At 38.0% G+C, this 23,176-nt stretch overlaps 1 protein-coding gene across 1 annotated transcript in view; it reads right to left on the reverse strand.

The window, feature by feature from the left end:
- ITGA2 (integrin subunit alpha 2) overlaps nucleotides 1-23,176 on the reverse strand; it is a 105,887-nt gene that overhangs the window by 63,789 nt on the left and 18,922 nt on the right. Inside the window, exon 2 of the mRNA XM_042950159.1 lies at nucleotides 14,370-14,487. Within this exon, the coding sequence (XP_042806093.1) occupies nucleotides 14,370-14,487 (118 nt within the window). The remainder of the gene's footprint in view (nucleotides 1-14,369; nucleotides 14,488-23,176) is intronic.

Below are 23,176 nucleotides of genomic sequence, written 5' to 3' on the forward strand. Positions count from 1 at the left end.
TCTTAAAGATTAAAACTGACCACTAAACAATGAAAAAACCCACATTTAATTTCAATTTTTAATAAGAAAATAGTAATTCATATTTGTTCAGCTATAACCAGTTCTTTTTCCTTTCCTCTTAGCTGGTCCAAATTCTTAAATGATTTTAATATTTTTTAAATGATTTTAAATTTTTATTATTTTTTTTATTTTAGAGAGAGAGAGAGTGTGAGTGGGGGAGAAGGGCAGAGATAGAGAGAGAGAGAGAGAGAGAGAGAGAGAGAGAGAATCTTAAGCAGGCTCCATGCTAAGCCCTGAGCACAGGGCTCAACCCCACGACCCTGGGATCATGACCTGAGCTGAAACCAAGAGCTGGATGCTCAACTGACTGAGCCACCCAGACGCCCCTGCTGATCCTGATTCTTGATGAATATGGGAAATACATTAGAGAAATATAATGCAGGCCACAAATGTGATCTGCATATGTAATTTTAAATTTTCTACTAGCTACATTAATACAATAAAAAGCAAAGGCGAATTAACTTAAATAATATATTTTCTCTAACATGATATACAATCATTATAAAAATCATTAATGAGATATTTGACATTCTTTTTTCCATACTAAGTCTTTGAAATTCAGTGTTCAGATGTTAATTTACATAGGGAGCAAATGAATTATCTAAGTGGTTTTACTGTTTATTGTCTATATAAGGGGATCCTTAGCAAAAACACAGAGCAAATATACTATGGAGCTCTCCTTCCATGTTAACACATCAGTAGCCAGAATGCAGGAAGCAGAGTTTAGAGACTGGTGCTCACATCCTTCTTTGGTTAGTTTTATTTCCTACAGAGCTTCTCCAACTAGAGACTATTTCCCTGTGGAACCATTCATCTAACATTTCTGGTCATAGAAGAATAGACAGAAAGAGTCCATGCAAACAGTCTGATCTTTAGAATCTGTAGTAGGTTAATTACTCAGCATCATCCAGTTACTAAGAAAGCACATTTGATTCAATGTTTTTTCCTTGTCAAAGTTGGGAAAGATGAGATGAAACTTAAATTCTTTCGTGAGCCTTCTGCATAAATGTTTTAGCATTATTGATTAAATAACATGTGCCTCACACTAAGTGCCACAATGAGTACAGAAAGACGGTGTGCTTCTAATCTACTAAATCCAGTAAAGCTGTTAAAATACATGCCAAGGAAAACAATAACAGTACAAATGAACAGAAATATATAAATAGGCTTCCCTCTGGAACAAACATTAAGATGGTCAGAGGATACAAAAATGAACACCAGAGGATGAAGGTGTCAGTCATTATTCTCAGCAGAGGGAAGAGTATGAATACAGAGGAAAGAGGAAAATACAGATTATTTTGAAAGACAGTTAATGATTCACATAGCTAGTGAGAGCCAAGTGTAACTGATTCTGAAGCCCAAGCTCTTAACCCTTAGGTTATTCTCCTTCCTCTTAGCTACAAGAAGGCCTGGCATAGGGCCCAGATTGGGAAAGCTATCTGAACAAATGGGTTGGGTTCCAGAATAATCAAGGAATAGAAACTGGAAATGATGGTGAAGCCATACCTACTGCGATGGGGGTGTGGCTGTGTGGCGTATAAGGAGGCTGTGGACAGGAAGGACACCAGCCAAGGTCATCTGGTAAGCACACATCCACACTGTAGGCCCAGGCTGTACTGTTCATAATATAGGGAAGGGCAGAGTATGTTCAAATAGTACTAAATTGTGGCAATTCAGGTGACTTGTACTGTGCACATTTTCCATCCATCCTCACCAGCCCAAGAGAAACACACTGCAGGATAAAAGTTAAGTGTTTCTCATCTAACATTTAACCATCCTGTTCTTCAGAGCCTTTGGCAGTAAAGCACCATCAGCCACCTTTTTCTCAATGAGAAAGCTCAAAAGGCTACGTGCTTTCTCCTATTGCCTCAGTGTTCCCCGGATACTCTCCCCTTCACTTCCTCCAGCCTCATCAAAGAATTCAGGATTTGATAATCTCACACTCAGGAAGGGTTATGACATCTCCACTACTGTTGTGAGGGCCGTGGTCTCCTACGTTAATCAGATGGGAAGAAGAGAGAGAAAGAAGTATCTGTACAATTGTGTGCCTCTTAACAAAAAGGACGTGAAGGTACTTGAAATTCTCTCAAAGAATATACATAGATCTCTGGCAGTATTATGCCATATTAAACTCTTAACACAAAACAATAGAAAACAGTGGAAAAACAGATCATTCCGGTGACCGGTAAAGAACAAGGGTGTCCTTATCATATATGACTCATTTTTTAAATATGGTGAACCACATTAGTAAGACACCGATAGGTCATGCTAGCGACTGCAGAGAATGTTTCATAGAGCATTGCTAACTCCTTGTTGGCAATATTTCCAGTAGACTCTCCTCCTTGCTTTCACCCGGAGGCCTCAGTGAAATTCTGATTCCTGACAATTCATCCTCATAAGGAAAGGCTATGACATCACTAGTGGCTGCTCCAAAGGAATTGTGACATTCTTATATTAATCAGACAGGAAGATGAGGAGGCTGGCATATTTATTTATAAAATCTTATGTAATCAGCTGTAACAGGAAGAAACATGCCAGGAGAGAATGTTACAAATGTGAAGAATAGGATAGGTTAGTGAGTAAATCCTGCTGAAGTATGGCAAAGCTTCTTTGAAGTAATGGACTTAACTTAATCACAACCAGACAAAAGAGCTGCATGAACAGTCGTGTGTGCTGATTCTGAAAACAAAACAAAATCCCAAGACATAAACTCTTTTCTCCTGCAGTGAAACTGGGAATTCTTCCAAGATGACTTAAAATAACACTTACTGTTCAATTATCTTGTGGGGAAATAGTGATTATGTAGAGTTCCAAAACATAGCCAATTTGCCCACCTCCAGTGGAATTCAAAATACTTTGTTTAGTTAGTAAACAGTATTTATGGTGGTGTAGGTAGTTTTAAACCCACAATCCAGGGGCTGTTATAAATATCTTCCTTTGGTCCGTGAGTCTATAAACTCTCCAAGTGTTCCTTTAATACTAGCGATTTTTCTAGAGATTATTGACAGAGGTGTACTTAAAATAGTAGGGCAAAACAAGTTTTATTTGATGCTACAGATGTTTATTGCGATCCTGCCAGGGTGAAATTTTGCACCACACCAGGGGGTACCATTTCCATATAAATAGTGTGCCCTGGCCTTGTTAAGTATGCATCCTGTGAGGTTGTACATGGTGGCCAGACCTACTATGTGCCAGACTCGATTCTAGGCACTAGGGATACATCAGTGAATAAGTCAGTCAAAAATTACTGGTCTTGTGGAACTTACATTCTAGTGGGAAAAGATAGGCAACTTTAATAATAAAACATATCATGATGGTGATCAGTGCTCTGTGGGAAGAATGAGCAGGAGAGTTAGGAGTACAGTAGGATTCTCACACAGAGTCATGACACTGAGGCTTTTCTTTCCAGGAAGCAACTTTATTCGTGCCGGCACTGCTCAGTTGGGTTTGTACCAGAAGAACTGCACCCCGAATGCCACGTGGTGTAGTTTTTTATACATTTTCTATTTCTTTGTCTCCATATATGGTAACACACAAACAGTCTGATTAAGTGGTCTCACGTTACAAAGTTGTGAGGGATGTTGTCATGTACACATATAGACAGGTTGTCTTGAGGTTTTTTTGTTTTTTCTTTTCTCCTTGGGGAGGGGACCCTCCCACACGGGTGGGGATGGAAGGTGTTGTAATCTTTATTAGAATGGTCAGGGAGGCCTCACTGAGAAAGTGTCATTTAAGCAAAGACTTGAAGGAGGTAAAGAAGCAAGCCATAAAATTCTGGAGGAAAAATAATCCAGGCTGTGGGAACAGCAAATGCAAAGGCCCTGTGGCTGGACTGCAGTGATAAGGAGGAATGTGGGAGGAGATGTAGTCAGATGGGTCACAGGACCAGATCCCATAAGACTGGTATGAAATTGTAAGAACTTGGCTTTGCCTCTGAGTGACATGAGAAAGCCACTGGAGAGTTTTCAGCACAGTAGTGATATGATCTGACATATTTTAGAAGGGTTTTGAAGGCTGCTCTGTTGAGAATGATTGCCCTGGGGTAAAGGTGAAGCAAGTGAAGCATTTTGGAAGCAAATGCAAAATCCAGGCGAGAGGAGATGAGGGGCTCCCACAGGGCTCATGAGAAGTGATCTTATTTTAGATATATTTTGAAGGTAGGGCCAGTAGGATTTCTTGAGGTTAGTTTTTAAACACACACACACACACACACACACACACACTCTTTCACCCCCCCCCCCCCCACACACACACTCACCCCACACACAAATAATCAAGGATGATTCTGGGTTTCTCTGCTAAGAAACTAAAAGGAACCAATTAGTCATGATTAGATAAGGGGGCTACTATCAGTAGAGCAAGATTTTGAGATAAGGTGAGCTTAAGAGTTCAGTATGAGGTATTTTAAGTTTGAGATGTCTATCAGACATCCAAGGGGGATATTTACTTAGGATTAGAAGCCTATTGTATACAATATATTAATGTAAGAAATTTCAAAGTCTATGAATACACAGTATATAAACATAAATATTATTCCATACGTGGTTTAGTTTTAAGCCACTGACAACACAAGGGGTCTGGTGAGTTCTATATAGCTAGTTGCTTCTTGCTTGTAATGCAAAAGGAGTTTTATGATGGAAAGGGGAAGACTTCAAATCTCTAGGAAGGAGGAAGACAGGTAAAGAGAGCTCATTTTTAGCTCCTGGCTGGGAAATGCTGTTGTTATAAATTTAATAGTTAAACCCTTTGGCATGTGTTAAAAGGAAATTTTAGTTTCTAAACTTTATTATGCTACTTCAGACTCCGTTGGCTGCCAGATTGCTTCCTTAAATAGTGGGATGGCTAAACCCTCAAGGTCTCTCAGTTCCCTAAGGTGAAGTCCACCAACCTCATTATTGCTAAAACATCTTAAGCCTATTCTGTTTCATAAGAAGCCTAGAAATTAGCTTTTGCACTGGAAACAAATGAGTCAATAAAAGCTGATTCTGTTACATTGACTCATCCAACATGAGGTTTTCCTAAAGTTAAAATCAAAAGCTGATATTTTCAATTTAAAGCCTTGTGATGACATAAATTCCACATTCTTGGAAGGAAAGGAATGGTCTTAAGACCACCATATTTTTATAAATCAAAGCCCATGAGATAGTACCTTTCAAACAAGGTTCTTTGGCAGATGGTTGTTTTATGAATGAGAAAATTTGGAAAAGCAACATTTATGAACTGCTTTACAGTTTATAAAGTACGTTTTATGTACATTGTCTCCTTTGATGCTTGTAAATTCCCAGAGAAGTCAAGTGTTACAACTATTCCTGTTTTCCTATGAAAAACCAAGTCTCAGTGTCTACTTGGCAACAAAGTCTAGAGCTGCACCTGTGTGCTTTCATTCCAAACCCCTGATTCTTTCTATCATAGTAAGTTCTGTTTAGAAGTCTCCCAGAGAAGAGATACTCATTGTCTGCCCATCCTATTGGCTATAAACAAATTAACAAACAGTTCCAACCTGTGCCACTTAGTATTCCCTAAATCCCTTGTCAGATGGAGCTAGACTGATGGAAAAGTTTCAGACAACTGGCCACCAGGAAGGTGCGCATGTGTAAGCCCCATTCACCTTTGTAAATGAACTTTGTTCCAGGAACAGACATTCAGGCATTAACATAGAGGAAAGCTTTAAATTATGAGCCAAGCTAGTGAGGCGTGGAGAATTTTCCCAGATCACTGCAGGTCTCCAGATATTTGAGAGCAGCAGATCCAACCCCTGTGCAAGTCACAAAAGATGGGTGTGTATGTGTGTTTGTTTGTAGGTATATGCACAAATTTGTGTCCAGAGTGGGGGAAGGGAGAAGCAAGTCAGAGCAGGGATATTTAAAATGGCTTTTCTAGGGGCGCCTGGGTGGCTCAGTTGGTTAAGCGGCCGACTTCTGCTCAGGTCATGATCTCGCGGTCCGTGAGTTCGAGCCCCGCGTCGGGCTCTGTGCTGACAGCTCAGAGCCTGGAGCCTGTTTCAGATTCTGTGTCTCCCTCTCTCTGACCCTCCCCCATTCATGCTCTGTCTCTCTCTGTCTCAAAAATAAATAAACGTTAAAAAAAATTAAAAAAAAAATAAAAAAAATAAAATGGCTTTTCTACTATAGATTTTTATTTATGATAAGTAACACCAACTATGGAAAAAGTCTAGCCATAAAGATTATTTTAAAATGGAAAAGAAATGAATTATGGTATAACAAATATATGTAGATCAACACCAGGGTGGTCCGTGGGGTTCTAAAAGGTACTTGGTTCCCTATTTATTCTGCCCCTAGAGAAGGTCCTTGTTGACAAGAGACATGCCATTTTGCACATCCATATTAGTTGTGTTGAGTGATGGCTTAATTATATGGCAATACCATAATTATTTATAAAAACATTGACAATAAATTTTTGAACTTAAAAGTGTAAGACTATTACAGTCAGACTTCTTATGCCTTTCCAGAAACAAAAATTAGAGTAAGTCACAAGTTAGTGAAAATAACATGGAATGGAAGAACAAAAAGGAATATATATGTCATGGGTTTAAACTAAAAGCAAACCCTGTGAATAAACAAAGTAAGCATGTTAAATGGCCCTGCCAGGCTAACCTAATGGCAGGAGAATTTTATCTTTGGAAAAAGACATAAAGGATGATATTGGCTAATATTTAAAGGCCACAATGAAAGACAAAGACATGATTACTTTGGAAAAGGGATCAGAATAGCATTCTTGGCCAAGAAGAAGAAGAAATGGACTGAAGCTAATCCAATATGCATGGAAGTTAATTGATGACAGATGAGAAATGGTTGAGAAACAGGCAGTGGAGAGAGGTAGGGAAAAACTTGTTACTAAAAATCCTGATTTTCTTCCTACGTATTTTTACACAGTGCTGAGGAGAGTAACTCACATGTGCATAGTGGTTTAGTTTTTGTTTTTGTTTTGTGTTTTACAGTGGACATAATTTATTTTTTTTAAACAGTGGACATAGTTTATTTATGTTTTTTAAGGTTTTATTTTTTAAAGTTTATTTATTTATTTTGAGAAAGAGAGACAGTGCGAGCCGGGGGGGGGGGGGGTGGGAGGCAGAGAGAGAGGGAAACAGAGAATCCCAAGCAGGCTCTGCACTGTCAGCATGGAGCCAGATGTGGGGCTTGAACTCACAGAACCATGAGATCATGATCTGTGCCGAAACCAAGAGTCAGACGCTTAGCCAACTGAGCCACTCAGGAGCCCCAAGGTTTTATTTTGAGTCCAGTTAGTTAACATACAATGTAATATTAGTTTTAGGTGTACAATACAGTGATTCAACATTTCCATACAACACCTGGTGCTCATTGCAAAAAGTGCACTCCTTCATCACTCTACTTAACCACATCCTCCACCCACCTCCCCTCTGATAACCATCAGTTTGTTCTCTATAGTTAAGACTAGTTCTCTCTCTCTCTTTCCCCCTTTGTTTAGTTTCTTAAATTCCTCAAAGGGTAGAATCTTATGGTATTTGCCTTTCTCTGAGTTATTTCACTTAGCATTGCACTCCATCCATGTTGTTATAAATGGCAAGGTTTCATTCTTTCTGTGACTGAATACTATTCCATTGTGTTTACATACCACATCTTCTTTACACATTTATCAACAGATGGACACTTGGGCTGCTTCTATATCATGGCTATTGTAAATAATGCTGCAATAAACATAGGGTGCATACGTCCCTTTGAATTTGTGTTTTTGTATTATTTGGGTAAATACTCAAAGTAGTGTGATTGCTGGATCATAGGGTAGTTGTATTTTTAACTTTTTGAGGAATCTCTATACTGTTTTCCACAATGGCTGCACCAGTTTTCATTCCCACCAGCGGTGCAAGAGAGTTCCCCTTTCTCCACATCCTTGCCAACATCTGTTGTTTCTTGTGTTGTTGATTTTAGCTATTCTGACAGGTTTGAGGTAGTATCTCATTGTAGTTTTGATTTGCATTTCCCTGATGGTAAGTGACGATGAACATCGTCTCATGTGTATGTTGCCATCTGTATGTCTTTGGGGGAATTGTCTGTTCATGTCTTATGTACATTTTTTAGTTGACTTGTTTTTTGAGTGTTGAGTTTTATAAATTATTTATATATTTTGCAAACAAACCCTTTATGGAATATGTCATTTGCAAATATCTTTCCCCATTCCATAGGTTACCTTTTAGTTTTTTTTTTTTTTATTGTTTCCTTCACTATGCAGAAGCTTTTTATTTTGATAAATCCCAATAGTTTATTTTTGATTTTGTTTCTCTGGCCTCAGGAGACATATCTATAAAGATGTTACTATGGCTGATGTCAAGAAGTTACTGTGTGTGTTCTCTTCACACATTCTTATGGCTTCAGGCCTTGAATTTAGGTCTTTAATCCACTTTGAATTTATTTTTGTGTATGGGGTAAGAAAGTTTCTTTCTTTTGCATGCTGCTGTCCAGTTTTCCAAACACCATTTATTGAAGAGACTATCTTTTTCCTGCTTTATTGAAGATTAATTGACCATATAGTTGTGGGTTTATTTCTGGGTTTTCTTTTCTGTTCCATTGATCTACGTGTCTATTTTTATGCCAGTACCATACTGTTTTGATTACTACAGCTTTGTAATATAACTTAAAGTCTGGAATTATGATGCCTCCAGCTTTGCTTTTCTTTTTTAAGATTGTTTTGGCTATTTGAGGTCTTTGTGGTTCCATACAAATTTTAGGATTTTTTTGTTCTGTGAAAAATGCTATTGGTATTCTGATAGGTATTGCATTAAATGTGTAGATTGCTTTGGGAAGTATAGACATTTTAACAATATTCTTCCAATCCATGAGAATGGAATGACATACCATTTCGTTGTCATTTTCAACTTATTTTATCATTGTTTTATAATTTTCAGAGTATAGGTCTTTTACCTCTTTGGTTGGTTTATTCCTACAGTGGTTTATTTTTTGAAGTACTTCACTTTTTTTTAAAACTAACATACAGGTTTTATTTCACCAGTGAAGTGCTTTACTTTTATTCTCTCACGAGGTGCTCAAAACATTCTGGTTTGGTAGGGATGGCCCTCTCTTTGTGCTCCAGAGAGGGCATGTGACTTTTTCAAAGTCAGCCAGCTAGTGGTGGGGAAGCTGAGGGTAAAACCCTTGCGCTCTAGCTCCTGACTTATATGGAAAAGCCTTGTGCATGAGAGAATGAAAAGATAGGTGGTAACTGTCATCTCTATTCAGGCAACACATTTTGTAACAGAAATTTTAATTCAAAGTACTAAATGAAGTTCATCTTTCTTTATAAAGTTTATTTGACAATTATAATTAAATAATTTTTTATAAATGCTGATTAGCTCCTGCCACTCTCCTCCTTACATACTTACAAAAATATGTACGCTTGGAACATCTTATCTCTGCTTTGCATTACTACCATATGCACATTACTTCTTAGCTCTGTAGTCTCAGGCAAACTACCTAGCCTTTCTAAGCCCCAGTCCCCTCATTTGTAAATGGAGTAATAATTTTACAAATCTTTCAGAGCGACTGTATTATGTGTCTGGCAAAGAAAGAGTACTCAGTACTTTTCAATACTGTAAATACCAGTAAATACCAAGTACTGTTATTACCAACATACATACAGCATAATCTTTGATATCTGTTATAGATTTGAATGTTTCTTATTACTTATCTGAAATCCTCTTCCATATGTCTTATAGACAAGTATTATCCATGTACTTGTAACACACATAGAGCTTTATTAATATTTTTCTTAATTATAATGTTAGAACTATAATATAAGTTCATTCATAAAAAATGGAGTTTTTTATTGGCCATGGTACATGTTCATTATATTTCTCTTCTTAAGGAACAAGCACATACTAGTCCTTGCTGACACAAGAGAATACATCTCTCCCACTGGAAATACCCCCTCGTTCCCAGACAGTTCTCGTTACACAAATGGCTGTAGGGTTCTAAGATTTTTGAGTCATAAAATGAGCTCAGACTGTTCATGCGACAGGCCTTCAGATTAGACAAACAGAGACAGTGCATATCACCACAAGCTTCCAGGAAATGATTTTAAACATATCTCAATCCTTTGTATAATTGCTTCTGATAAAAATTGCATCATCCACATTTAAACATCCTGTGTGTATGATGAGGGCCTCATTGTGCCACTGAAGGGACAGCAGACCACAGCTTTACTTCCAGACACAGGGGTGCTCCCTTGCTCTGCTTGGGAGGTAATCTTGCTTGTCAAACGATCCAGCCTTTTTGAGACTGTTCAAAAAGCTCTAGAATTTTCAAAGCCACATGACCACTATTTCTAGAGAAAAAGCCACAGTGTAGTAAAAGTATAATAAATAAAACTAGAAAAGCATCAAGACCATTTTGTTAAGATCTTGTACATCCAAATGTAAAATATGCCTATAAATTCCTAGGAACATGAGCCATGTGGAAGCTGAGGTTGTATTTGAAAAACAAGGAGTGTGATTCAAGAAAACTCAGACTAGAGCCTTATGTGAGTTGTCAGAAGGAAGGCAAGGGCTGAGAGACAGAGATGGGGCTCAACAATACAGATTGTAAAGAAAGTCAAGGAAAGAGGAGGAGAAACTACGCAAACAGCAGCTTCAGAACAAGCAGTAAGAGAGTAAAGAAAATAAAGGGATGTATGTGTGTATGTGTGTGTGTTTTGTGTGTATGTGTGTTATATAAGTCTAGGAGAAAAAGACTCCCAGTTATTAAAGGAATTCACAGTAATCCCACTTTCTGTGCCCAAAGTTAACTTGACTAGTATCAGGAGGCAAGTTAATATTTAAACAGTCCTTTCCACATCTGCTACTTCCATAATGTCTGTGCAGTTGTCATAAATTAGGAGTGGAGAAGGGCACTGTGCCAATCGTCAAAACAAATAGGCAATTCTGGATTCCAAGTTTCGTATTATTTTCCTTGAGCCTGAGTGCTGTGAGGGCGCTTGTCCTAACCATGGCCACTCGGGCACTAGAGTGGGAAACACCACCACATGGATCCTGTGACAGCCCTGCCCCCTGTGACAGGCTGATGAGAGAGAGGCCAGGAGCAAATCTTGCCCTCAAGTGTCTCAGGCTTCGGGAGGAGAAAACGAGCTCTTAATAGTAAGTTAACACTATCAGTGGCACTGAAAGAACACCAACATTATTAACCATACGGGGTTGGCCCTTATTACGTCTCTGGCATTACTCATGGCTGCCTGCTCTGCATATCAGTCTTTCTCCATGGCTCTACTCCACACTACTTAAAGGTAATTCTGATGTTCTCTACTTGGCACTTCACGCAGTGTCCAGCCTGTGGTGGATTAGCAGATCATGTCCACTACTTGGCCTCTTCTGCTTCTCTGCTTCAACAAGAACGGAACAGTGGAAGGACAGACTGGCATGCCAGGCCAGCTTTTGTTCTCTTTCCTTCCAGCTTTGCACTGCAACGGGGTTGAGTTTCTCAGGTAATACAGGCACTCTCCCTTCTTTTCTTTTTGTGCACTGGGATACGCTCTTACCAGCCGGTTTCAGACAGGCTTGAGGGAAGTAAGGTCTTGATAAGCCTACCATTACTTATTCCCAAAAAGCTCTACACTGGAGTTAAAAGCACCAGCTGAGCCAATAATAGAGTGGTGCCTTGTTTCCCAATAGCCATTGTCCTGTGTTTATATATATCTCAGGAATGTCATGAGAAGGCCATGGTAGGATTTAGGAATGTTTAGTGTCTTTGGTCTGGACATAACCCTATCAGCACCAGAATCTCACCATAAGTTGCTAATACACTTGTCTTTTAACAATGTTTTGTATGCTCAGAGAGAATCGTGGAGGGAGAAAGGGGGTATGGCTGCTTCTCACTTTCCCAGGACTCTGCCTGCTAGATTCCTGTCAACATTTTTTCCCTGTTGGTCTTGTTCAGCTTCCAACCTGTAGTGGGCCAGTGGTTGAGTTACCTTCCAATCCTTCATAAGCTTATTGTCTCTAATAGCATCTACTGCTGATAGTGTCTCTTTCTCTCAGATTTGTCTTGTCCCAGAAAAACTTTCACTTAAAAAGAACAACCTCAAGCTTGATGGCAGATTGTCCTCAGCAAGGTCATACTTATGAAGCAGAACATCAGAGTCCCCCCGAAGGTCTCGTTCAGTTCAGACCTAAGTCAAATTACTATGGTTCACTTTGTAGAGTACCTAAAGTGAATAATTTGGAAGTGGGACTTTCATTCAGTCATTCAGCAAACAATTATTGATCCCCTACTTGGTGCCAAATAGCACTCTGGGTTCCGAACACGCCATTGAACAAAAACAATGTGCCTATACTCAGAGACAGGGCAGAAGAGAGACAATGGGAGTATAAACATGTAAAGGTGATTTCAGATAGCAATAACTACTATACAGAAAAGAAATCTGCATGGAAGGTGGGAGAGTGGCTGGGAGGTGAGCTGAAGTGCTCATGTATGTAGTCGTGCTCTGAAAGGTCTCTATAAAGAGGAGACATTTGAGCGGAGATTGAAAAATGAGAACCCACCAGCCAAGTGAAGATCTTGGGAAGACTGATCCTTCCAGGAAAAAAGCATGGGCAGAAGCTTTGAAGCAGTGATGAGCTTAGTGTGTTCAAGAGACAGACAAAGGACAGAATTCATAGGGCTTAAGGGTGAGGGGGTAAAACGTGAGACAGGACAGGCAGCCTGAGACCAGGTCAAGGAAGATCCTTTAAGGAATTTTAATGTCATCTGATTGGCAATAGGAAGCCACAGAGGGTTTTAATATTGGCAGTGACATTATTTGAATCATGTACTTGACAGTTCACAAGGCTTCCCCGAGGGGGGAGAAGGGAAGCAGCAGGTGGGCTGAGAAGCAGTTGCCGCAGTACCGGCAAGGGCTCATGTTGGCTTTGAGAAAGGACTGCAGGGATGATGGGGGAAACCCATGGTCTGTTATCACATGTATTTTGGTTGTGGCATCAGTAGGACTGGTTAATGGATGAGATATGGGGTGGTGACAGAAAGAGAGGAGTCAGGATTTTTGGTCTCATCAGCTGGTGCAGACAATCAGATATTTGTTTATGTTTGATATGTCAAGCCTGGTATGTCTACTAGGCATTAATGTAGTGATGTTTGTTATGTGTGTCCGCAGCTCAGGGAAGAATCGGGGCTAGATATGTAAAATTGCGGGTCATCAGCAAATTCATCTGCCAGATTCCAAGGTCATACTATACCAACTATAACATCTGTCTAGCCTTTAACCACAGTATATGATTATCAAAGCATAATAAGATAACTGTTAGAGATGCGCTCTCATATCCCAAATGATAATAATTGCTACTCTTTGGGTTTTCAACCAGACCGTTATTATCCTTTGGGATGACTGACAAACTACAACATACGTTGCTTTCCAAGTCTCCTCATATTAGTTAATGCTTTTGTCCTGACTATTCATCTCCTCCCCTTAAGACCCCCTTAAGACTCATGATTCACTTCCTCCAAGATGTCTTTTGAGACAGTACCCTCTCGAGTGATAATTTCATTTTGTTTCCCTATCACACAAATAGGCATGCTCCAAAACGTGAATAATTTGGATTCTAAATGTTTCTTAGAATTCAATTTTTTGAGCATCGAACTTAAGCTCACACAGAAAAAAGATTATTAATGATAGCTCTTATTTGATAAGCCAAAAATAGCCATTCAGTCGTTGAAAAGAACTCTAAAGGATCCAGATTGGAAGATCCAGGGTAAGTCTGAAACCTTCTGCGGCAACAGGAAGATAAGGTTCTAATGGCAGGACTCTTGTGACCAGTGGATATCAAGACTGGCAAGGGAGGAGCTAAAGTTCTTCTACCTAAAGACAACTTTCAGAATCGTCTAATTTCCCCTGCATTGATTTTCATTATTTTAAAGGGAAACTTAAACCAGCAATGGGGGGGGGGGGGCATATATTTCCATATCCTTGAAGGTAGTTGATATAAATGTAACCATGGTTTAAATGTAACCATTACACAGCATTAAAAATTGGGAGCACTTTTAGGCAAAAATGAACAATGCAAATGCACTAGAGAAAGGGAACTGCTATGATGAATTCACTATGGAATAGTTAGGGGAAGTTTTCTATCTAGGTTTTTAAAAAGTACCATTACACCATCTCATTAATTATCAATCTGAAAGTTATCATCTCTCAAGGAAAGATCCTTCATTTAAGGATATTTGAAGATATCCATTAATAATATATTCATGTACCAATTTGAACAAGCAGTTGGAGCCAAACATTAAATTTATTTAGTATTTGTATTGAAACCATAGAGAGAATATTCTTACCAGTTGCCTTTTGGATTTACAAACTGCTGTAGAGCATAGCCAAACTGTTCACTTGAAGGACCGGAAAATATCTTTGCTTCTAGGAGACCAACATTGTATGCCATACAATTTAAAATGCCTATTAAGAAAAATGAAAACATAGTCCATATTTACAATTTGTGAATATAGTTTTGTAATACAATTCTCAAAGACCACTTAAAAAAACTTGTTTTATGTAATAATCGTTTTCCTTATTAGTGTTTACCAAGAACACTATTAGTGTTTACCAGTACTTATTTGGGGTTCTGATACCATGCTAAAAAAATTTTAATGTTTTATTTATTTTTGAGAGACAGAGAAAGAGACAGAGCATGATCAGGGAGGGGAGAGAGAGTGGGAGAGCCAGAATCCAAAGCAGGCTCCAGGCTGTCAGCACAGAGCCTGCCGTGGGGCTCGAACTCATGAGCTGTGAGATCATGACCTGAGCTGAAGTTGGATGCTTAACTGACTGAGCCACCCAGGTGCTACCCATGCTAAATACTTTATATACATGATTAAGTACCCCATTCATCCTCATGGCAACCCTAGAATATGATTGTTAATATTATATTTGTTTTGCAGGAATTTCTAAGGTTCCTGAAGAGAAGTGTGTCTCACACGTGGAAAGAAATAAGGGTGAGGGCAGGATTTGAACACAGGGCTGTCTGATTCAACAGTTTGAATTCTTAAACCACATATCACCTCTAGGGACTTTTAAATAACTCTAAGCTGTTCAAAGGGCTGAAGGCTATCTACTTTTTCTCTTGAATCCCCAAGAAGATTTTGACACGGACTTTGTATGAAATATCTGTTGGAAAAGCACTGCTGATTACCTCAGAGAAGGAGGAAAAATCACAGCCCCTTGAAAATTGTATCATTTTCTTTCATAAGAGATCATTTTTGAGGATGAAAATGTAGAGAATGGTGTCCTATCTCTTTTATTCCAGTGAGAACTGTCAAAAGTGGTTTTGGCTTTTGATGCTCCTTTCTGAATGCCCAAGAAACGATAATCATTTTCAAAAACAACAAAGACCCTGATAGGATAAAGCCTTGCTAGACTTTTTTTTTGAAAAACCTTGTTTGTGATGGAAAGGGAATGAGGGGAAAGAGCACGGTTGATAGCTGTCCGTCCTTCACTCTGAAGAGAGAAGGATGTGTGGATATTAACGCTGTCTGTGGGAAGGGGAGTATGCTTCATCCTGTTTGAGATCTGTTTATTTTTGCAGACACCGAAGGCAGAGTGGGCTCTTTAAAACTGACATCCAAGTTCTACTACTATGTGTTTTCATGAAAGAATATCCCACTTTCTGGACAGCATTGAAAGTACACAGTTTTCATCAATCTATTGTTTCAGCCACTGGAAGGTTGGAGGAAAAGGGCTTGCTATTCCACTGTGCCTGCGCAATCCTGAGAGCAGAGTGTGCCAAAGGAACTATGAGGTCAGTGATAAAACTTTGGGAACTTAAAGTAATTAACGTGCTTCTCTATGTGCCAAAGCCATTCTACCATCTCTTGTTCATTCAAGAGAGCTCAGCCTATTATTTCTTAAAAAGACAGTCTGTCAGGAAGAGGACAAATAATAATTTTGAAATGCTCTGCAGCAAAATCTACACAGCTCTACATTTGCAGATTTTCTCTTTAACATCTATTTCTCATATGCACCACTGCTCCTTTATATTTTTCAGGAAATACAATGCAAAAGAAAATAACATAGGAAACTAAGGAGGGAGCTGGAATAGACATAGAATACTGGGGTCTTCAATCAACAATCCTGGTGTTTATCTTCACCCTACTGTGCAGAATGCGATAAACACTATTTAAATATGTTACCAATGTTCTAACATACTAGTAGAAGCTTCAGGAAATGATATCAAATGTCTAATGCTGGAAAGACCACATATGACCATAATGACTCCTTTTAATTCATTAGACCTATTTGATTAGACTTCAGCAGATCAGGTAATGACATGAAATCACACTGGAATTCATTTTATCATTTAGCAGTTAAATTTCAATTTATGTATATATACACATATATACATATGTATACCTATATTTGTATATTAAATATACATATATGTACATACATACACACATATATAAAATATTGTTCAAAAACATAGATCATTCCATCTCTCTACTTAAAATACCCCAGTGTCTTTTATTAACTAATTAATTCTCAAGTATAGTTAACACATGTTATATTAGTTTCAGGTGTACAGTATAATGATTCAACAATTATACACATCACTCATTGCTCATCATGATAAGTATACTTTTAATCTTTTGTATCTAGTTCACCCATCCCCTTGCCCACGTTGCCTACCTCCCATTTGGCAGCCACCAGTTTGTTCTCTGTGTTTAGGAGTCTGTTTTTCTGTTTGTCTCTTTTTCTCTTTGTTTGTTTTGTTATTTCAATTCCACATATGAGCAAAATCATATGGTATTTGTCTTTCTCTGACTAATCTTTTTCACTTAGCATTATACCCTCTAGGTCCCTCCATGTTGTTTCAAATGGCAAGATTTCATTCTTTTTTATGGCTGAATAATATTCCACAGCAATATTTTACACACACACACACACACACACACACACACACCTTCTTTATCCATTCATCTACTGATGGGCACTTGGATGGCTTCCATATCTTGGCTATTGTAAATAATACTGCAGTAAACGTTGGGGTACATATGTCTTTTTAATTTAGTGTTTTTGTATTCTTTGGGTAAACACCAGTAGTGGAGTTACTGGATCATATGGTAACCATATTTTTAAGTTTTTGAGGAACCTCCATACTGTTTTCCACAGTGGCTGCACCAAATTACATTCCCACAAACAGTGCATGAGGGTTCCTTCTTCTCTACATCTATGCCAAGACTTGTTTTTACTTTTTTTTTTTTTTAGTTTATTTACGCCATTCTAACAGGTGTGAGGTGATATCTTATTGTGGTTTTGTCTTGTGTTTCTCTGATGTTTAGCGATGTTGATAATCTTTTCAGGTGTCTGTTGACCATCTGGATGTCTTCTTTGGAGAAATGTTTGTTCACGTCTTCTGCCCATTTTTAATTGGACTTTTTTTTTTGGTGTTGAGTTGTATAAGTTCTTCATATATTTTGGATATTAACCCTTTATTGGATATATCATTTGTAAGTATCTTCTCCTATTCAGTGGGCTGTCTTTTTGTTTTGTGAATGGTTTCATTCAGTATGCAGAAGCTTTTTATTTTGATAAAGTCCCGATAGTTTAATTTGCTTTTGTTTCCCTTGCTAGAAGAGATTTATCTATAAATTTTTTGGTGTTGAGTTGTATAAGTTCTTCATATATTTTATATATTAACCCTTTATTGGATATATCTATATCTATAAAATTTATCTATAAAAATGTTTCTACAGCGATGTCAAAGAAATTATTGCTTATGTTTTCTTCTAGGAATTTTATGGCTTCAGGTCTCACATTTAGGTCTTTAATCCATTTTGAGTTTGTTTTTGCGTATGATGTAAGAAAATGATCTAGTTTCATTCTTTTGCATGTTGCTATCCAGTTTTCCCAACACTGGTTGAAGAGACTGTATTTTTCCTATCGTATATTCTTGTTTGTTTTGTTATAGAAATATCCCAATGTCTTATCAGTGCACTGACAATAAAATCCAGTTTTCATACCATGGTTTCAAAGGTCATTCATGATCTGACCTTGTGTATCTGGCTTCACTTTCACCACCCTCTTTGCTCACTATGTTCCAGCCACTCTGGCTTTCCTTCTGTCCTTTGAGCACAAGCAGCTCATTCTGCATTATGGCCTTTGCAGCTGCTTGACCCACTGTCTACAACATTTTCTTCCCAACTCAGCAATCTATGTTGGGAATTTTCTTCCCAGCTCAGCATCTAACCTATTTACTATTTAGGTCTTTGCTCAAACAGGTCTCTGCTCTCTTCATAGAGACTTCCCCTGACTCCTCTATCTAGCAGCAACATCCTACTCCATCAATACACCACTATCACAGCACTAGTTATCTGAAATTATCTTATGTATCTGCACTGTTTTGTGTCTGTCTCTGCCTAGTAAGACCTAAACCCCTTGAGAGCTCAGATCTTATTTCTTTTATTCACTCTTTTTTCTCAGCACCTAGTATAATATTTGTTGAATGAAATGAATTTTTGATTAATATATGCTCTTCAATGATAATTTGGAATATAGAAAAAATTAGGAATAAAGCTCACTCATAGTCACATCATCTTAATGCAAGTGCAGTGAATTTGGATATACTTCCTTCCAACACTTTTTCTTCTATTATTCCAATTTGTATCATACTACTTTTTAAAATTTTTTTAACATTTATTTACTTTTGAGAGACAGAGAGAGACAGAGCATGAGCAGGGAGGGGCAAAGAGAGAGGGAGACACAGAATCTGAAGCAGGCTCTAAGCTCCAAGCTGTCAGCACAGAGCCCAACACAGGGCTCGAAGTCACAAACCATGAGATTATGACCTGAGCCCAAGTTGGACGCTTAACCGACTGAGCCACCCAGGTGCCCCTGTATCATACTATTTCTTAATGCTTACGTCTTCTTACTTCTTTCAGAATCATTTTGACTCATTTGATGCCTCAAGAAACCTTGTGAAAAAGCAAAAATGTAGCTATTATTACCATTGTACAAATAAGGTTAGATGCCATTCTTCCTCAATGTCACACAATTGGTAGCTGAGCTCAAAGTCTTGGCCTGGCTCATTTTCTCATCCTTACTGTCCAGAACTTCCTTCATCAATGGCCTGCTCAATTCCTCACAAAATATGTCATTTTCCATCACCATTCCTTATCCCATTGATCCCAAATCTCTTCTTTCCTGCTAATTCAATTCTCCCTTCAAGACCATGCCTCTTTTGATAAATCTGGACAATTCCAATTCATTATACTTATTTCTCTTCAAATATATATTTACAACTCACTATCTATGTCATCATTTCACAACTTAGCCTATGATAATTAGTTTATAGTAAACTTAATGTAAGTATTCTGTCTAATCCAATATCTATTCCTTCTTTGAAGTCCCATTATGTATAGAAATATGTTTCTATGTCTATCCCATAACTTAATTGAATAATATGGAAAATAACAACCATATTTGGTTCATTATATTCCCTTTCCCCACAACCATGCTTATATGTCTATACCCACTAATAAATGGATCATTCAAAACATATTTATCCAGCTCTTTTGCGTCAAGCATTTTCTAGGTCCTGAGGATATAACAATGAACAAAACAGACACTATCCCTGCTGTCATTGAGCTTTGTTCTGGTAATATGAATAAAAAACTAATACATCATAACAGGATGAGTATTAAATTTCTGAGAACTATAAAGAACTCTGAACCAAAAGTTGATAAGAGGGTAAATCTAAGCCTGAAGGCTTCACAGAAGAGGTGGCAATTAACCTGGATCTTAAAGGATGAGTTGAAATTTACTACATAGAATGGAAGGCAAAGGTCATTCCAGGCACAAGGAATATCATGCTCAGTGGTATAGAGATGTGAAGGACAAGAGTATGGAATAAAAAAAATTGGCGCAGAAAGTCATAGACTGTTTCATTCATTTATACATTTCCAGTTCTACATTAGATGCAGTGAGTTTCAAGGTGACTTGAGCTTCACCCTGCCAGGGGCATATTATTACCCAAAGTATAAATCTTCCCTCCTGGTCCTTATGTGAATGCCTGTGAATGCATAATAGTGCAACAAACTCAAAGGATTTATCCAAGGTAACCTTGCTGTGCATTAGTTAGCAGTAATGAAGTCCAAGCATTCCAGTGAATCTCACTAAAATTTGCTGCAAATATAAGTCCTGTATCCCGTGGACGTCTAACCAATCTTCACTATGTCCACAATCGTCTTTGGTTATAACCTGGCTTGTTGCCATTTTAATACCCATAGGCAAACCAGATAGATAAGCACAACTTGATTAATGCAGAATTCTTTTTTCTTTAATTCATTTAAAAAATTTTTAGAGAACCTTCTGCCTGGATAATTCTTACTCATCTATGAAGTAACTTTGGGGGGGAACCTTAATAATTTAAGAATTAGTTTCACAAATACGAAATTCATCCTCTCACTTTATTTTGGAAACCAATTTTAAATTATAAGATAATTCAAAAGAGAAATATATGTTTAGGGATTAGATATAGTTAACCCAGTTTTGTTCTTAGATTGTAGTGAGGCTCAAATAGGAACAAAATCTTTTGAAAAGAAGAGCAGAAATAAATGCATAAAACAAAACAGGTCATTCTATACTCACTAACAAAAATTTGGCAGAGGAAGTTTATTGACTTCCAAAATACTATTGTAAATGATTAATGACACATATTTATAGTAAAGGATGGCAGAAGGAGGGTCTAATTTGTGTGACCAATGCATAGTTTAAGCATATCTCAATATGTTGAAGGGCTGGTGGAGCAGGCTTTTCATGGAAGGGGTTCATTTGCAGAAAGGTCCAGGGTAATATAAAGGAAGAAATTCACATTAAGAGAATCAAGGCCAAAAGCAAGAGGTAGATTTGGGAAGAGTGGGGCGTTTTTAACGAGGGTGATTATATTGCATTCTGACCCATTCCTGCAGATGTATGCTGGCATTTTAGGGGGGCAATGTCTCTGTTAAATAGTAAACAAAGACACAAGAACACTGGGGTGCCTGGTGGCTCAGATCATGATCTCATAGTTTTGTGAGTTCAAGCCTCTTGTCAGGCTCTGCACTGGCAGGGAGGAGCCTGCTAGGGATTCTCTATCTCCTCTCATTCTGACCCTCCCCGACTTACACTATCTCTGTCTCTCTCAAAATAAATAAGTTAATTAAACAGAAAACATAAAAACTCTTCCAGTTGTAAAATAAATAAGTCATAGACATGTAATGTACAGCATGGAGAGTACAGTTAATAACACTATATTGTATAGCTGAAAGTTGCTAAGAAAGTAGATCTTAAAAGTTCTCATCATTAGAAAAACCTTTGTAGTTATATGTGGATGGATGTTAACTAGACTTATCGTGGTGATCATTTCACAGTATCTGCGTATAGAGAATCATTATGTTGTACACCTGAAAGTAATATAATGTAACATGTCAATAAAAAATAAAATCCAAATTAATCATCATATATATATATATATATATATATATATATATATATATATATATATATATATAGCAGTCACCAAGACATGGGGCAACATGCTTAGGGGACAATGGTTCCCAGGAAAACTGTGCTTGATAGTCCAGGAGAAACGCTCTCATCTAAATCAGGTGCAGGTGAGACTCCAGGTGTGATCTGTCCTGGGGCAAAATTTCCCTCCATCTGTGGGTCTATGAACCTTGAAAATGAGTTGTCTATTTCTAAAATACAGTGGTATATACACAGAAATAAACTCAAAATGGATGAAAGACCTAAATGTGAGACAGGAAACCATCAAAACCCTAGAGGAGAAAACAGGCAACAACCTCTTTGACCTCAGACGCAGCAACTTCTTGCTTGACGTGTCTCCAAAGGCAAGGAAAATAAAGGCAAAAATAAACTATTGGGCCCTCATCAAGATAAAAAGCCTCTGCACTGCAAAGGAAACAATCAACAAAACTAAAAGGCAACAGACAGAATGGGAGAAGATATTTGCAAATGACATATTGGATAAAGGGTTAGTTTCCAAAATCTATAAAGAACTTACCAAACTCAACACCCAAAAAAACAAATAATCCAGTGATGAAATGAGAAGAAGTCATGAATAGACACTTTTCCAAAGAAGAAACTCAGATGGCCAACAGACACATGAAAAGATGCTAAACATCACTCATCATCAGGGAAATACAAATCAAAACTGCATTGAGATATCACCTCACATTGGTCAGAGTGGCTAAAATGAACAACTCAGGAAACAACAGATGTTGGTGAGGATGTGAAGAAATGAGAACCCTCTTGCACTGTTGGTGGGAATGTAAACTGGTGCAGCAGCTCTGGAAAACAGTGTGGAGGTTCCTCAAAACATTAAAAATAGAACTACCCTATGACCCAGCAATAGCACTACTAGAAATTTATCTAAAGGATACAGGAGTGCTGATTCATACAGGCACATGTACCCCAATGTTTACATCAGTGCTATCAACAATAGCCAAATTATGGAAAGAGCCCAAATGTCCATCAACTGATGAATGGATGAAGAAGATGTGGTTTATATATACAATGGAATACTACTTGGCAATGAGAAAGAATGAAGTCCTGCCATTTGCAACAATGTGGATGGAACTGGAGGGTATTATGCTAAGTGAAATAAGTCAGTCAGGGAAAGACAGATATCATATGTTTTCACTCATATGTGGAACTTGAGAAACTTAACAGAAGATCATGGGGGAAAGGAAGGGGGAAAAATAGTTTCAAACAGAGAGGGAGGCAAACCAAAAGAGACTCTTAAATACAGAGAACAAACTGAGGGTTGATGGGGGGGGGGGCGTGGGGGAGAGGGGAAAATGGGTGATGGGCACTGAGGAGGGCACTTGTTGGGATGAGCACTGGGTGTTGTATGTAAGTGATGAATCACAAGAATCTACCCCTGAAACCAAGAGCACACTATATACACTGTATTTTAGCTAACTTGACAATAAATTATATTAAAAAAATAAAATACAGTGGTATGATAGGTATGTGACAGACATTTCTATTTCAAAAGGGAGACTTTAGAAGGGATGAAGGGTCAGAGGTACCAAGAAAGTTTAACATAGCAGGTCATATTCCATTAGGTTCCAAGTCTTGAGAATAATCC

The sequence above is a fragment of the Panthera leo genome, chromosome A1, assembly GCF_018350215.1.
Source record: "Panthera leo isolate Ple1 chromosome A1, P.leo_Ple1_pat1.1, whole genome shotgun sequence".
NCBI lineage: Eukaryota > Metazoa > Chordata > Mammalia > Carnivora > Felidae > Panthera > Panthera leo.